Source organism: Clytia hemisphaerica, unplaced genomic scaffold, assembly GCF_902728285.1.
Source record: "Clytia hemisphaerica strain Z4C2 unplaced genomic scaffold, Clytia hemisphaerica genome assembly, whole genome shotgun sequence".
Lineage (NCBI taxonomy): Eukaryota > Metazoa > Cnidaria > Hydrozoa > Leptothecata > Clytiidae > Clytia > Clytia hemisphaerica.
Genome location: NW_027103532.1, coordinates 244,354 through 261,681, shown reverse-complemented (window position 1 = coordinate 261,681; position 17,328 = coordinate 244,354). Strand labels below are relative to the sequence as shown.

General features: G+C 34.2%; 2 protein-coding genes and 1 long non-coding RNA gene across 3 annotated transcripts; all 3 read left to right on the top strand.

Moving 5' to 3' along the window:
* Positions 1-1,608: 1,608 nt before the first annotated feature.
* On the top strand, positions 1,609-3,452 carry LOC136799702 (uncharacterized). The gene is made up of 4 exons (XR_010845558.1): positions 1,609-1,926; positions 2,047-2,181; positions 2,713-2,794; positions 3,136-3,452. It is a non-coding gene; the product is annotated as an uncharacterized lncRNA (long non-coding RNA).
* Positions 3,453-4,338: 886 nt separating this feature from the next.
* Positions 4,339-6,037, top strand: LOC136799701 (ubiquitin-conjugating enzyme E2 Z-like). Its single transcript, XM_067056415.1, has one exon. It carries the CDS (start codon positions 4,386-4,388, stop codon positions 5,289-5,291), a length of 906 nt encoding a protein of 301 aa, XP_066912516.1. The 5' UTR covers positions 4,339-4,385; the 3' UTR covers positions 5,292-6,037.
* Positions 6,038-9,642: 3,605 nt separating this feature from the next.
* LOC136799700 (protocadherin-like wing polarity protein stan) lies at positions 9,643-16,822 on the top strand. Its single transcript, XM_067056414.1, has 7 exons — positions 9,643-9,974; positions 10,898-11,485; positions 12,582-12,767; positions 12,988-13,878; positions 14,588-14,731; positions 15,223-15,370; positions 16,615-16,822. The coding sequence occupies exons 1-7, from the start codon at positions 9,923-9,925 to the stop codon at positions 16,634-16,636; spliced, it is 2,031 nt and encodes a 676-aa protein (XP_066912515.1). The 5' UTR covers positions 9,643-9,922; the 3' UTR covers positions 16,637-16,822.
* The last annotated feature ends 506 nt before the right edge of the window (positions 16,823-17,328 follow it).

Here is a 17,328-nt window from a genome sequence, read left to right as displayed (position 1 = left end):
TGTTTATAAATAAGATGTATTTTTTGCAATTTTGTATTTTTGATATTTTTGATCTTTTGTTTTGTTCTGTTTTATAATAGTAAAGAAACTCTTTAGTTATTATATCTCTGGAATATTGAACTGTCCTGGCTTGGCTAACGTTTAAATCGAGGTAGACTACACTCTTTTTTATAAGAACCAATAAATCTTTGTTGAGGCTTCTTATTATTAGAGAAAACGTGAGGCATTTTTTAGGCTTTATACACTGTTTATAATATTTTGCCTCTAAATTTGCTTGGAATTGCTTGCGATGTTCTTAGATTGTTCTTACTTTTCATCATTTTTGAGCCTCATCTAAGTTCTTATAAAATTGTTCTATAAAAAAAAAGAGTGTATTTAGCTCGTTCAAATTTTGAATTGTCTTTTAAAAAGCATTACACGCTTTTTCTTTTATAAGAATATCAGGGTGAAAATTGGCCAAATCTTAAGAATACCCTAAGAATACCCTCTAGGGTGAGTTTCTCAGACTTTGATAAGAATACAGTTATTTTATGTTTGGAAAAAACTGCTCCCTTTGTTAGAGATAAATTAAAGCTTCGAGGAAGAAATGTAATTTTAACCCTAATGTTCACTCAAAAGTCCAAATCTCTCATATTGATCATTTCTCATGTTTGTAAAAAAGTCAATTCTAAAAAAGTAAGAATACGTTAAGAATATTTCACCCTCAATTTTGGCACTTTCTTAAGAATACTTGACCCTCATCCAAAGCACACTATTCTTATAAAAAAAAGCGTGTACTGTAGAACGGCATGAACTATTATCTGCCAATTTTTTTTTTATCAAAAAGTCTGTCACTCTTTCTTATTTTTTGTTTTAGTTTAAAATCAACAAAAGAAAACAGTAAAATGTATCAACTCAAATAATGCTGAGTTATCCCTTATTGAAAACTAGAATGATAATATCAAATAACAAGGTTGGATCCAAACATGGCTCAAGCTACCACAAAACCAGTTGTTTCTGAGGAGTATGTTTCATTGCTTTTAAAATTGGGAATGACTGACTTAGAATCCACGTTGTTATTTTTGGAAAATGCGAAAACTAAAACCCCTGCTGTTAAAACTTTTATCAGGAGATAAGAGCGATTGTTATTTGATTATAACTACCATACTCGGATAGAGGTTGATAAAGAACCGTTAGTGGTAATAACAAACTATCTTCAAGCTGCTTTAGATCATATTGTACGATGTCTTCCAAATGAAAGTGGAAGAGATGATGATTTCAATCAAAAAACCAACAACTGTCAAGAGTATCTTAAAAAGTTAAAAATTCAGCAAAAGAGTAAGAAGTAAGTAATTGTGTTTTACCATTTTGGTTAACCACATATGTTTTTCTTGAAGATCAGTTTACTTGAAAAGAAAGACTCGAGGTTGGCTTGTTCTTGATGTACAGGAGTAATTCTGTACGAGTCTCGTTGTCTCCATAAGAAAATTTGTTGACCTGATAGCTGATGATAACATTTCTATTTTTAGATTTGTTACTGGAAGTAATATGATTGCATTTCCAATTAAAGACTCAAATGGAACAAGATCTTATGAAGTTGATTCACTAGCACATTATTTCTTTTTCTTGCTGTTTCTTGTTCGATTTATTTGCATCTGGGTTATTACCAGATGTTAAAAAAGCTGTCGAAAATACATCAAAAGGAGAAAAGTACAGTGAAAGAATTGTACCATTCAAGAACACATTAGAAAAGTTGTATTCTTTCGTGTTAAATAACACCCAAAAAGAGATCTCCTTGGTGAAAATTAACGATTTATTAAAATGTATTTTGCACGGAAATGCACAAACGATTCGTCCCAAACAATACATTGAGAACATATTCGCACTTTTGGAACATTTTGAAAGGTTATTGATTTCACTAGCCACTACATATAAAGTTAATCTTGGGTAAGAATGTTTTTTTCATTCTTTTTTCATTTTGTGTTGATTGACTTGAGTATTTTTAGTTGGCATTTCTGATAGAATGACTTTCAGGAAATTTATTAGTACGTCTATTGATTTTTTCAGAAATTTGGAGAAAAGCAATGATGGGTTGTGCGAAAATGGTGTTGAAGTGCACTTCAAAGTTGCCAGCCCGACCAAAGTAAAGAATGCGATTAAATATGAACAGTTGAAGGAAGAATTAAAAATTGAACGCCGAAAGTAAGTCCATGTTTGTTTGAAAAATACACAGCCAATAAGATACACAAATCGAAGTGAACCTAGTGGTTCATAGAATTTTGCAATTTTAATCCACAGAAAATCATTTAGTGATTCCAAAAAAGAAAAGTAAGTAAATAATCTTTTTTAATCGTCAAAATGCATTTCGCCTTCAAGTATTGTCTCGAACCTGCGAAAAAGAAGGAAACAAAATCTTAAAAATTCTTCAAACTTTCCAGATTTGAGGGTTGTGATTCTTATACAAAAAGAATTCTTGGAAATGATTGAGATTCGTTGAAATAAGCTTGGAAATTCTTGGTGCGCTATTTTTACCAAAGCTGGACATTAAATCAAATCAAGTTTATAAAAAACTGATTTGAAGTTTTACCACTGGCATCGGGGAAGGTGCCCAAAAAACTATCCAATGAGCTTCTAATTCTTTTCAGATCCTAAGTTTGACGGTTCAAAGTTTGAACTAGTCAACTTAATAACAAAATAGTACTGGCACTTAAAGGGTTGTTGCTTTTTCTACAGAAATTTAGAGTTGAAAAGAGTGATTGAAGAACAAAAATAATATAACTGACCTGAAGAAGAACAACAAAGATTTCCAGGATAGGTGAGTACTCTATTGCCTACTTGTGTGAATACTTATGGAGTGATTTTACTTAAAAAAGAGGAAGAAATTTTTTTTTCCACAAAATCGAACACAGCAAAACATCAGGAAGTAGTATCTGACCTGGTATGAGATATGTGTCTGATATGAAACGGGATTAATAAAACTTAAAAAATAATTAGATGGGATGAGATGTTTTCGAATTAAATCTTCTCGTGATTTTACCAGGAAAAAAATCAAACAAATGTAACGAAAATAAAAACATATGTTAAACGAAATTTTAGGTTTTGATAGTATCAGTTGCCGTATGTTATACTCTTTTCTGATTATTGTTTCTTTTTTAGTATTACCAAGATGTACCAGGATATGGTTATCAGAGATTTCGGTACTAAACTACCTGTACCATCAGGAAATTCCAAAAGTGAGGAAATAAGTGACATTGGCGTACAGGAACAAGAAGATTAAATCTTGAAACATTAAAATATAATATATCAGTGTAATCAAGGCGTCTATAGGAACTTTGGAAACCTTGAAATATTATTTGAAACAGTCAAATAATGACATGAAAACCCTAAAAGGTTAAAAACACGATCTTTATTATGGCATTATGTTTGTTTTGTTATAAAACGGTTTATTATAGCATATTTGGCTACACTGATGGATTTGAATACATGATCCAAAAGATTTGAAAAAATTCGAAGGCATCCTGCTCTGGTAGTGTAGATAATGCGAAATTTGTGAAAGGATTTTTTGAATATTTTTTACGAACTATATTTTATTAGTCTGCCAGAAAATAGCATGGGGTACTAGTGTTACGAGCTGACGGGTATGTGCGACTTACAGGTTCAAAAGAGGCACCCTTAAGGGCCCCACTTGCCTAGGTATCCCCGGAGAAAATTGCAGCACATTGCAGCACATACATATCCTAACCACTTAAAATTTTTACGGTTTATTTGCATTTTATTTTGCATTATTTTTGTACATGGTGCGAGTTTTTATATTTCACATAACGTATATACATTTATTTACTGCTAGCTATCAATGATGTACATTATAAAAACTCTGTTCTTGTTGTCAAACCATTTTCCTAGAATTTAGATATGAAAGAGTGTTCTTCTTTCTCCTTCGTACTTCTAGTTTAGATAGCTGACTTTTTTGCCCTGCGTATTCTAATTGTTATTGTAGGCCAACTTTTATTCACAATTAGAAAAGGTAGAACGAAAGGCGGCTGTCTAAACTAGAGTTTAACTGGAGCGAGGAACTTTCTTGGAGATATCCCCATTTATATTGAGCTTTTCCAGAAAAAACTACCAAATACTGTTGAGGAGGCCCAACCCTTCTTGGCTATGAATGCTGATGCCTTTGGAATTCCATGCAATTTCCATGCAGATTTAAAAGTCACCCCAATGGAATTCCAGTTATCTATGACAGACCCCTATAGAATTCCTCGCATACCTAACCTTACCCCCTTAGAAAGAAAATCCTCAAAAGGGTGTACGTTTTTTCTGGAAAAGCCCATAGGCTATAAAATCGATTTCAATTATTTCTTTTTACATTTAGAGTACTCTAAAAATTGAAACAGAAAGAGAAAAAAATGGCATCAAATGTTGTTGGAACAGTCCCAACTACATCAAATTATGTTGACTTGACATTCGATGCAGAACCAAGCTCATCGTCAACCACTGATACCAGCACATCAGAAAAACCTGCGAAAAAGCAGAAAAAATCGAAAGACGTTACAAAGCAACAATGGGACCCAATGAAATATCAAATGGCTGAAAAACCATCTTCGTTCTTTATGAAAAGATTGAAAAAGGACATTGAAAATATTTACCGTGAGCCGATTCCGTTTGTTTTTGTTGCCCCTGACGACGATGATTTGACACAAATCCATGCTATAATTTGCGGACCAGAAGGAACTCCTTACGAGGGCGGTTTCTTTTATTTCTTCATCAGAGTGACGGCTGATTACCCCATTAAGCCACCCCTTGTCCGATTAATGACAACTGGAAATGGTGTTGTCCGATTTAACCCTAATCTGTACGCCAATGGTAAAGTTTGTTTAAGTATTTTGGGAACATGGCCTGGACCCGAATGGACAGCAGCTCAAAGTATATCAAGCATGTTGGTTTCTATACAATCTCTTATGAATGATAAACCTCTGTTTAATGAACCTGGAATTACAATGAAATCGCATGGCGATGAATTCGAACAATACAATAATTATATTCGTCATGAAGTTCTCCGAGTGGCGGCGCTAGATAATGTAGAAGGGTTCACCAAACTGCCGCCATCTTTGTATGCGTTTATCAAGTCTTCGTTCCCTGATTATATTGAACATTACCAGAAGGTCATTGGAAAGAATAAAATGTTAGACGGGAAAACGATGCAACATTTCTTTAGATATGCCGATAATGGGAAATACAGGTATAAAGAATTGGAAAGTCGCTTGAACGTTGTCAAAGAGAAATATAAGAATCGTCAAGATTTGAGGAAATAAGATATTACTTTCGGTTAGAGAGAAGTTATATTTGTTGTGTTGGATGGTTTAAAAAACGGAAACAATTCGTTATAGATCCTTCAAGAACATTCGTGAAAGTTCTATTTTTAAATCCTTTTTCCACTCGATGTGGGTAGGTTCCAATTAACAAAGTTGGGGACATGTATGAGAGGAAGTAATAACATTATTATCAGAGACATTATAATTCGAGCTTCTAAGTAAAAGAATTAACTATGTTTTTAGGGATTCAAAGAATTAGATAGTTATTTTCAAAAATGATTTCTTGTTAAAAGTCTTCTTATTATCGTAATCTACTACAGCGCTCTTCATAGTTATTTGCTATCTTTATGTTATCTTAAATAGAACATGGCTATTAATTCTGACGTAGCCATTTTTGCAATTGAAGAAAAAAACACTTTTGCGGATCAGTAGCATGGTTGCGGGGGGGGGCTTTTTATACACCCTAAAATTACTTAAATCGGATAAATTTTCGTAGGGATTGAATTTCGCGGATTTCGTGGTTTTAGATGTCATTCGCCAAATTAAGTCCCAATGAAAGTTTTGAAAGGCCTTACTCGCGAAATATTTTTGAGAAAATGTCGAAAAATGTAAATAACCACTTTTAAAGTAAACATTTTAAAAGTATAGCATCAATCAAAAAGGGGTATTTGGACAACCAAAATGCAAAAAGTTTGCAACCAATGTAAAGTTTGGCGTAAAAAGGCACAAAATCGTGAAATATACTGTCTCCCTTTAGTGACATCAGCGGAACTAAAGTCCCCGCGGTTTCCCATTAAATCAACCAAAAAGAAGAAAATAATCATGTTTTTGATTTTCAGACTCGTTGTTCTTCAATTCCATTTAGAATAGAAAGGGGCTTAACAAAATTTAATCAGTCAAAGGTTTTGGCCAAATTTCAGTCTCGTTTTCATACAAAACTTTTCAAGGTGTTATGGGAAACGAGTTAAAAAGATCAACGGTTTTATTGGCAAAATCTAACACAAATCTATCAATAGAATCAATATATTTATGAGGCACACTATATTTTTTTTGTACATCAGAGCGCTTTAATTTATTTCTGTTCGCATTCTATTGTAGTATTTAGAGTATATTTTTGTCTACAAAGATTTTATGAATTAGACGGTATTAAATCGTGTTCTTGACATAAATAAGTATTTCAAATTTCTCACTAATATAATTTTTTGTACTTGGGCGAAAATAAAAAAATGTATCGGTTCCGGAATGCGGGTCAAGGAAAAAAGCTCTCATGCGGCCGGCCGGACAAAAACTTTTTTTACTATTTTTGATAACTTAAGATCATTGAAATAGAACTTTAAAGATAACTTTTATGTACAAACAGTATGAAGTAAGCCCTGAATACTAATGTATCAACTACTAACGAAGTCTGCGGCCGGGTCAGCAAATTATTTTTTCACCCGGCCGGTTTCCGGAAACACTACTTTTTTTTATTTTCGCCTTGGTACCACTTTTTATGACGTAATTTCTAAACTTTGCTCTTTGAAAAGCCAATCAAATTGCCTCCTAAGTCTATTCCTAAGAGAATGGGTGGACCGTACTTTTTAAGCATTACTCTTGTGAAAAAAGATATAATTAAAGGTAACTCCCGTTGGAAAGATAATTTCAAGCAGATTGATGAAAGCTTTGGAGCATGTTTTAGAAATTTGAAAAAATGAAAATGAAAACCGAAGCTGAAAATGTGAAGATATGAAGAAATTTATTGTATACTTTTCTGAAACTTTCTCGCTGATTAATATTTTGATTTTCCATATTAGTAGGCCCGATTTGTAACAAATTCCATAAAAATCGTGCAAATTTGGAACAAAGCACCAAATTTGGACCAAACATGCCTATACCCTATGGATTGATATCAGAAGGGCTGCCCAGAAAAATTTTAAGGGTAAACCTTAAAAACTAGGTAAAACTAGGCTAAAAACGTTTTAGTACAGAAATCGGCCATACTCGCTTAAAAGTCTTCTATATAGTTTTTCAAGAGCTTTCTGATTCCAATATAATTGGTTTTGGCCTAAAATAAGTTTAAAATTTCCATAAAAATTGGGCCCTTGGGTTTTAGCCTAGCTTTTCAACAAATGGTGCTTTGTTCCAAATTTGCAGAATAATTACACCAATCAGGCCTACTATATATCTTTTTTATCAAAATCAGCTCTTTGAAATATGTTCTATTTTTTGGAAGTTTTTTAGTTGCCAAGAGGTATGGTTTTTAATTAGAAAAGATTTTAGTTTTATGCTTTCCGATAAAGTGGTAATCTAACATTTAGAATTAATATTGTTCTTTTAAGGCCCATTTTAAAGACCCTCTTTATATTTCTTTACAGAAAAAAAAACATGAAAATACTCATATTCAGCTAAGCATATACTGGAACATAAAAAAGGAGCGAATTCAAACAGTCACCAAGTACCAAGTACTCAATTTATGTTACCAAATCATACTTGCAACATACTAATGAACATGAAACCACTCCAATCAAATGTATAGACCCAAAAGATATCAATTGCACTGAAAACACCTTATGGTAAGTTCATTGTTCAGGGGGGATATGTACTTGAGAATAATGGACTCTACATACAAGATTTATTTTGTCGACTTTTCGTCACGATGTACCGAGAACTTGAGGCTAGAATTAAAAATTGTTCTTAGCATTTTTAAATATTTGTCAGAAATAAAGGACTTTTCCGACTTTTCTACTTTCTATTTTTGAGAACCTCCCCCGAACTAGCGAAGGTGGACTTGAGCTTTTGATCACGGTGATTGACTGAAGCAAAACAATCCCAACAAAATTGAAAACCAATCCTAAACGTAAACATTATAATCCATCAAGGCGCTTTCGCTTTCGTTTTCAAGCAAAAAGTAACGTGGCTTAATTGTTTTGGCTAAACAACCAGGTCAGATCGTTACATTCACCATATAGTAGAGGGCATTTTTTGAAATCACTCGATTGTTTTGGTCAAAGCACTTGTTATACATTTTTGGAAAGCTAAGGGGTAGGGGAATCGAAATTACGATGTTTCCATTTTTTTTTCGGACACTTTGGTGTTATTTTCGGAAAAATATGACGGTCTCAGGCAAAAATCATAGGGTCAAAAAATTAATGAAAATTTTAGCTTGAGAAAACGGAGACCTGTTGTATACTTTTGGAAAGCTCTCAAAAAATTAAGATTAGAGATATATTGCAAGTATAGGTGATTTCTGTACCTAACTCGAGATATTAACCCTTGAAAACCGTGTTTTTCAGCCAGAAACAGCTGTTTTGTCCAGTTTTTGCGCTTTTTGAAGCTCAATATCTCGAGTTAGGTACTGAAATCACCTATATTTGCAATATAACCCTATGATTTTTGCCTGAGACCGTCATATTTGTCCGAAAATCACACCAAAGTGTCCGAAAAAAAATTGGAAACATCGTAATTTCGATTCCCCTACCCCTTAGCTTTCCAAAAATGTATAACAAGTACTTCTAACAAAACAATCGAGCGATTTCAAAAAATCGAACAAAATTCCCCCTACTAATATTCCTTTAAAGCAGAGCTTGCATATGATCTGTTATGAGACTTTTATGTAATTTGACAGACTTTTTATGTCGGGTTATGAGGACCCCCAGAATGTAGGTCAACTAACCCCCAAAATATAGGTCCAACATTTTCGTCAAAATATCTAACTTAGGACAATGAAGCTTGATATAGAATACTTTACCCATTTTCTTAGTTCAGAAGGAGTAAGAAAATACCCTATCATCATAACTTAATTTCAATAAATTTCGACTTAGAGAGGATTTATTTTAAAAAATGCCTGGATTCGGTTGTATACCATCAACTTCGATTCAGATTTTAATTTGAAAGAAATTAATTTAAGCTAAAACTTAATTATAAAATTTAACAGTATGCTTTGAAACAACTTTTTATGAACTAACTATCTTTAAGGCTATAATTCTAATAAATGAGAAACCTACATTCTTGGGGTCAGGTGACAAATAGTGCGATAAAGGTTTCCTAGAAATCAGAACACATCATTTGTATATAAAAATTGAAAGGTTATAACATTTGGTCTCCTAGAAGATAAGAACACATATTTCTAAAAAATCTCTCCGCTGGCTGCTTCTGATAGTTGTAGCATAGTGTACCAGTGCCTGCACTTGCAGTAATCGATTTAAGAGAGTGAAAATCTTCGAAAAGAAAACAAGCTATAGATTTTGCCACATCATGACTTTTTTGTTCAAAAAATTGACGTATTTTTGATGAATGAATTTCCAAGAATATTTTGTATGAGCATTTTTATCATTAATTTTGTTATCATATTAAGAAAAAAACATTTTTTATAAAACCAAAAGTTGGTATTAACCACACAGCTTGACATAAAAGACAAAACAGAATTAGGTATTTTTTGATAAAATTTAATATATATTTAAGATGGTTAAGAGACATTGTCAACGCTGCTCTTAGGACGTTCTTTTATAAAAGAAGGATTTAAAAGCTATTTAATGAGCGAATATAAAAGAATAGGTTGAAATCACGATTGCTGACTTTGACGAGGAGTCATTTATCTGTCTCACGATTGACTAGATGAGAAGGCATCTGTTTATAAATGTGATTTTGGAAAAATGAACTTTTTGATTTTTGTGGTTTTGTCTCATACTTTCTTGCTTTGCCAAGGTAATTATTTGACCTAGAATTATTTTTTGCAAATTTTTCCGCTACCTCTTTAATTTTCATTTCATCATTTTATTTTTTGACTAATTTTTTCAAATGCTCTCTATAATTCGAATCTCTCTGTTATTCGAACATATCAGACTTCCCTTTCGAGTTTGAAAAGTCATTCATTAAGAGTCATCTGTAAAAATGTACAGTCAAAAAAACTTCCCTTTATTTCTTTTGTATAAACAGTTTCAGCTTATGCTCAGTTAACCCTTTAAGTGTCACGGTCATTTTTTTCTAAGTTTTTTAAAGAAAATTGCTAGTTCAAACTTTAAATCTTTAAAGGCTATATTTCCGGATCTAGAAGGAGTTGGAAGCTCGTTTATAGTTCGTTGGATAGCTTAGAGTCCCCTCTTTCTCTTAGGCGCCATCGGCGCCGCCCGATTTGGGAAGGGTGGGTTGGGCGGTGGTAAAGGGGGGGGTAGGTTAGAGGAATTAAAGTAGTCAGGCCTGCTGCGTGGACCTGCCTGAATGATAGAAAGGTTCCCAGTGGTAAATCTTCAAATTAATTTGCTGGAGGATAGAATCAATAAAGCAGGGCCAGATTTGGAGGTACTTGGATCACTCGTTGACCAAAAATGGTGAAAAAACGATCAAAATCTTAAAAAAGTGGATTTTGTCAAATTTTTGCATTTTTTTTACTTTTTGGCTTAAAACCTCGCTGGAAAGACTCACTTTTGATTTTTTTTGCTTGACAATGAAGCCCAATCCAATTTCTACAAGTCAGACCAAAAATGACGATTTCTAACTCAGACTGGCCATTATAGCCCATGTCTGATATATACGACATTGGCACTTAAAGGCTTTTGACCTTAGGATTCTTATACGCTGGAGGGTAATTCATATCATATTTTTATACGAAAACTTTTTTTTTTATACAGGCCTACCAAATATCACCATCACCGTACCGGAAAACTCCGTTTTAGATTTCTTCTTGGCTCAATTAAATCCAGGACCTAACGCGACATACGCGTTACAAAATTTCAAAGACAAATTTTACATCAATGACAACAATCAATTATTAACCAATGGGATTTTAGATTTTGAAACAAAAACATTCTATGAGCTGTCAATCAAAGTTGAGCCCGACCAATCAGAATCGTTCTTTGTTAAAGTAAGGGTTACGGATGTCAACGATAACCGACCGGTATTCACACAAAACACGTATTCTTTCGAGACCGTTTTCGATACAAGCCCAAGCGCACAAAGCATTCGCATTGGGGAAGTTCGAGCCACGGACATGGACGCCAGTTCGGATTTCCGAGTAATTAATTATGAGATTCTACCGAGCAATTCTGTATTTTACTTGCAAAGTCCAACCACCCCTGTAATTTATGCCCAAGCAGGTCAAATCCAGTTGAATGGTGAAAGGTCACGTGTTTACGAGATAACATTATCAGCAAGAGATATTCCAAAAGAATTCAATGTTCTTACTACAGCAAAAATTCAAATTCAAATGACATCATCAGGTAATGTTTGGTACTGATAGCACAAATGAATTTTTCTTTTCGAACACCTGTAACCGGTTTGTTAAACATACCCAATAAACAGAAAACCTCAAAATTTATTGCCTTAGCACGAGCGATAAACGTGATATACGTTGCTTTTTAATATACCTTATTACACTTATTACACTACTCAAGTTATTAACGCGAATCGGTTACCCTTGCTTTTACAAAATTGGAGGCGTGGTTATTTTCGAAAACCCTGCCTTTCGCGTAAATAAATTGTCACATTTATTCTTCTGCTAAATATACTTGATGAGTTATATAGTGTAACAAGTAGCTTTCTGTGCCTCTTCTTTTCAAGATTTTTCCAAGGACAGACTTTCATGTGGCATCCTAATAAAATGGTCTCTAGTGTCTAGAAACAATATTATTTTAAAGCTCGGGCTTTTGTATGATTGAACGAACAACAAAGTTCTTCTTGAAATAAGGTTGAAAGTACTGACCTTTATAAACCCTGGACCAAGCTATATATCTTTGATAGTGGAGTTTTTATTTGAAAGTGGTAACCACAAAAGAAGCTATTGCAGTGTTGAAAATTTGCCTAAAGTCCAATGTGGTTACAGTGTTTAAAGGCCGGTGTCCAATTTCGTGTGAAGCGCGCGAAAGATTTTTTCTTAACCATTTTTGCCTGAAGAAAAGATTACGGCATAAAAAAGTTTCGCGCGAACAAAAAAAAAGTTGAAGGAAGTTTAACTTTTTTCAACCATTACGTCAATTTTGATCAATGGAATTGCTTCTTTTTTCAATCAACCAATGACGTTACATACAAATAACGTGAAAAGTTTCGCGTGCTTCGCGCGAAATTGGACACCGGCCTTAAGGAAAAGTAGATCTAGTGCTCTCAATGTATTACACCACTATTGAGTAGTGCTACCATTAGGGTACCACTTAAAAAAACTCTGATCAAAAGATTTTGCTTTGCCGTGTTTAAAAACTAACTCCAGGGTAAATTAAGCTCAGTTATTGAAAGAATATTATGTGTTAGGTGGGATGGACTTGATGGACTTCAAATAGATGACAACGAACTGAATCTTTTCTAACTATATTTCTTTATCAGCCAGTCCAATCACCACCAATCCACCAACTCAACCAGACTTCAAGGTAGCATGGGTTTATACAACATTTAGTATTCCAGAGTCTTCACCGTATGACTTCCAAATCACACCAGCAAACCCAAATTTCAGAACACATTATCAATTAAAAGCATCCAGTGACCAAGATGCATTTGCGATTAATGAGAAAGGTTTGTAAAAATGGTTTTCTTTTCCCAACGTATGGATGCATTTTAAGTTGCAAGAATTTTTCTTTTTCGTTATAATATATCATAAAGTAATATCCTGTCAAGAATTTATTGGTACCAACGTGTTTTTATCTGACGCCTCTAGCATTCATTCTGATGCCAAAAATTGTTAGAAAAGTAAATATACACTTACTTCTGTGACAGATTTCTTTCTTAATTTCAGGGGCATTGGTATTACGAAGGAAATTAGATTACGAGAAGACACAACGCATCGAGTTGACATTCACAAATAAAACAAACCTAGATTCTATTTCCATCTATAATTACATCATGGTCCTTGACATAACTGATGTGAACGATAATCCACCGACCCTCAAAGTTTCTCCAGTTTTCCCAAGAATCACAACTAATTTCCCTAAAGGATCTTTAGTATCACATGTCGGTGTGCAAGACTTGGATTCTGTGTCCAAGACATTCACCTTCTCAATAAATAACGGTGATCCAAAGAAATTATTCACTATTGATGACCAAGGTAGCATCTACACAACTCAATGCCTAGGAACTGACGCGGTTGGACAGTACAGGCTTGGTATTAGAGTCAAAGATGGTGTTTTTATAGCCAATAAAACACTCATGGTTCAAATCCACAAAGCTTCAGATAAGGATTTTGACAACAATTGTGGATTAGAATGTAATCCAATCACCTTTAGTGTGACCAGTACTGCTAATGGTGACGTCACTTTCACGAATGTTGAACAAAATGGTCAAATTCTCAACCAAACACAGCTCCAGACAATTGTTGGTGATCCACAAAGTACTGAATATTCAGATTTATCCAATGGTATACAAACATCATTGGTTGAGTTTTTCGAACGTAAATATTCGTTGATTCGATTAAACGTTACCAATATGACCATTGTTGACCAACTTCAAAAGCGGCAAAGAAGATCTGCAGATCCTGAAGCTTTTTTGAGTGCTCAATACATTTTTGAGGTCAAAACTACAGATGCGACTTTGCAAGAATTGAACCCAATCAGTCAAAATGAAACCATCGAATTTACAAAGTCTTCGAAATACAGATTGCAAACGAACGATCAGTTGAGTGTAGTTTCCGGTAAGTTTTCCTTTACACGTTTTTTATAAGAACAAAATGTTCAATGGCAAATTTTTTATCAAATGTTAAGAACATTTTAAGGCTCTAAAAATACCCGCTTTCTTAGGAAATTGCACAAAAATACTCACTTAATGGTGAAAATAAGAACAGGTTAAAGAAATAAAATTTTTAGGAAGGAATATCCGAAGGGATCAAAAATTTGGAATATTCTTATACGCGTATCTCGTAAATCTCATTTAATTTGCAAAATTAAGTTCAAGGAAGCAATTTCCGGTATGTTGTCCCAGACAAGGAGGCATTGTTAATATTTTTTTATATTTGACGCAATAGGCAATAATTTTATTCAACATTTAATTTTGAGATTTCCCTCTTTACACCCCTGTGTCGCTGACCAGCTGGCACCCAAGCCCCACCGGAAAACTTGGCCAAAATGTCGTCCCCGGTGGACAAAATACCCTACAATTTTAGTCCCACTGGAAAATTGACTTTGATTTCATCCCCACTCGAAATTCAATGTTTAAAATTGCATTTATAAACAATCCCTACTGGATTTTTTAACCTTGGAACAAAAGAATTTCTATATTCTCGTTGGGATTTCAATAGGAATTTTTATCCCCATCGAGGAAAAAGAGTTCGGCCGGGACTCTGAGACAGGGGTGTCTCTTTGATGGATTTTTTCAAGATCTTTCCCTTATTCCTTTTTTTCTAGATGTTGACGAGTGTCAAACGAACTTGGATCAGTGTGACGTCAATGCATATTGTATGATTTACCCAAACGTTATTTCGTACACCTGTCAATGCAAAGATCAATACGAAGGGGATGGGTTCGAATGTAACAAAATTGTTGATAAAGGTAATCCTCACTTTATCATTTTGAGAGAGAGTTTTCGTCTAAAGAACGAATAAAGAACGACAAATTTTGACGATGACGACAGTAGTCACCGTTGCCTTGATTCACCTGTGTACTCTCGGGTACCTAATAGCTGCACCCCCCGCTAATTAATTTTTCGAAAATTTTCCACACAGGACATTCTTATTCCAAACCCAATTCCCCCCCCCCGCTTATTAATTTTTGGGAAAATGTTTTTGAAAGTTCCCTTTTTTGTCTTAATTCTGCTGTATTAGCCTCCTTTTCAAACATTTTCAACCCAGGATTTTCAACCCCCGCTTATTAAATTTTGAGGTTTTTTCCAACCCCCCTGCTTATTCCGACCCCCCCGGCTATTAGGTACCCGAGAGTAGATGTTCGACTATCAAAAATGGGAGAAAGTCAAAAGTAAATGCCTGGTTTAAGTCAATTACACCTAACTAAAATAAATAACCTTTATCTTTTTTATCAAACAGTTGACAAGAACTTGATGATTGCGATCGGTGTATCAATCGGTGGGGGAGTGCTTCTCATTATTGTCGTTGTCCTTGTGGTCGTCTACTGTAAAAACAAATCAAGATATCTCAGGGATCTAAAACGACTCAACGCTAATACACAAGCAGGGTAAGACAGATTTCTTGTTCTTTGTCAACTAACGCTCACCTCTCCAGGGGTAACTTTGGAAAGGTGGGTGCTGGATATGTATTAATTGGTAAGGGCAGATTTGTTTATCTCTTAAAGGCCCCTAAAAGATGGTCTTTTTTAAAGGGTGCTAAGAATACGAAAATCAAAGATTGAGTCAATTGAATAAACTGCATTTCGGAACATTTTTAAAAATCAGTCTCTCGGCTCAAATATTGTCTTTAAATAGTTTTAATCTTTGATTTTCGCACGGGTTTATATGTCACCTCTAAACCTTACACTTTCTGCCAAGTAGAAATCTCAAGTAGTACTTAGTATGAAACCCCGAATGAGGGGTCGGGTATATGCGAGCCATGGTGATCCCTTTTTTACACCCTCGAAAGTTCAAAAACCATAAATCAGCCATAAGCTCTCTGAAAGGGTCCCAAATGAAATATCAAAATATTGAACTATTAAAAATCGACTCTCAAATTCTCGTAATTTTGATTGAAGTTTAAAATATTGACTGAAAATTCAGAAAATAGTCTCTCAAAGGGTCTTACAAACGTCAAGAGAGGGAAAAATTCTCTCCCAAAGGGTCAATTTTTTAACTTTGGCTCGGATATACCCCGTCACCTCGCAAACATAGAACCTCCCCCTTCCTGGGACCGGGGAATGGCTAAACTGAGTTGAACCTTACTATTTAAAGGAAAGTAATTATTTCTTTCACTCATTTGACTTCCAAGCCCAAGGGCTAGACTCGAGACTCCTGAATGGAAAATGAAGCCACTTATTTCCCATCCAGAACGTCCGCGCGTGTTTTTTACACAAACACTAGATTGAAAATAAAATCTATCGCTAGATTCCAAAAAATGCAGTCCTTAAAAACGAAGGAACCGTAGATACAATCCGTCGTCATGATTGCGCGCGTTCTAGACGCGCTATGGATGGGAAATAAGTGACTTCACTTTGTCTTGCCTGCGAAAGGTTAGAGATTCTACTCTAGCCCTTCGGGCTTCAAACTCAATGGTTCACTCCACCTGAGTTGAGAAGTTAGGTATTGTATTTTATTGATGTCAAATGAACTAAAATACAAGAATGAAAAACAATATTTGAACAGTAGGAGGCAGGATTTTAATGTGTTTTTAAAATGGCAAGATCTTAGTTTGAGATTAATAAGAAAAATACTATTAAGTTAATCTGTTGATTAATTTGCTAATCACTGTTTAATTACTTTCCATTTTTAGAATGCCATTGACAAAAAAATGAGATGATTAAAGCAGCATGCACTTTCATTCAATATATACTACTGTACGTGGGAGTAACTAAATAGATTATTATTGTGGATCAAAATATTTTGAATGTGGAGGAAGACAAAGATTTTACTTCATAACACGAAACGATTAACGTATTCAAAATCAATCTTAAATGCTTAAACGTCTTTTTAATGACTTGAAAAAAAAAAAACTTGGAAAAACAATTTGTTAACAATTTTATAAAGATTTACAATACCGAAAGACCAAAAAAAATCTTTCTAACGAGTCGACGACGGACGATGATTAGATAATTATAAATCTCAAGATTATTTCGTAGAGGTCAAAAGAAGTGCGAAATATAATTCTATAAATATGATTGTTTGTATATATTTAGGTTTCGCATTTTATTTATTTGGATCCCTCTTTTGTTATTTTTCCAGATATGCACCTTAAAATATTATTTCAATAGAACGGCCAGGGGAGGGGATACTTAGACTAGCACAGGAAAAAATTTTCGATTTCCAAGGTTGGAAATTTCAAGTTTTCTTAGTTGGAAAAAAGATAAAATCCAATGGAAAATCCAACCTGAAAATGTGGGACATTCTCCAAGGTTGAAAATTTTGCATTTTCCATGGCTTGGAATTTTCGTAAATCCAGGTTGAAAAAAGCCAAAATCCAGATTTAACAAGGTTGGAATTTTCGTAA

What these genes read in the sequence shown, in the direction of transcription:
- LOC136799701 (XM_067056415.1), top strand. Translation starts at nt 4,386, where the DNA reads ATGGCATCAAATGTTGTTGGAACAGTCCCAACTACATCAAATTATGTT.
- LOC136799700 (XM_067056414.1), top strand. Translation starts at nt 9,923, where the DNA reads ATGAACTTTTTGATTTTTGTGGTTTTGTCTCATACTTTCTTGCTTTGC. An exon ending in TCAGTTGAGTGTAGTTTCCG is followed by an intron (nt 13,879 to 14,587) that starts GTAAGTTTTCCT and finishes CTTTTTTTCTAG; the next exon opens with ATGTTGACGAGTGTCAAACG. An exon ending in AACGCTAATACACAAGCAGG is followed by an intron (nt 15,371 to 16,614) that starts GTAAGACAGATT and finishes TTCCATTTTTAG; the next exon opens with AATGCCATTGACAAAAAAAT.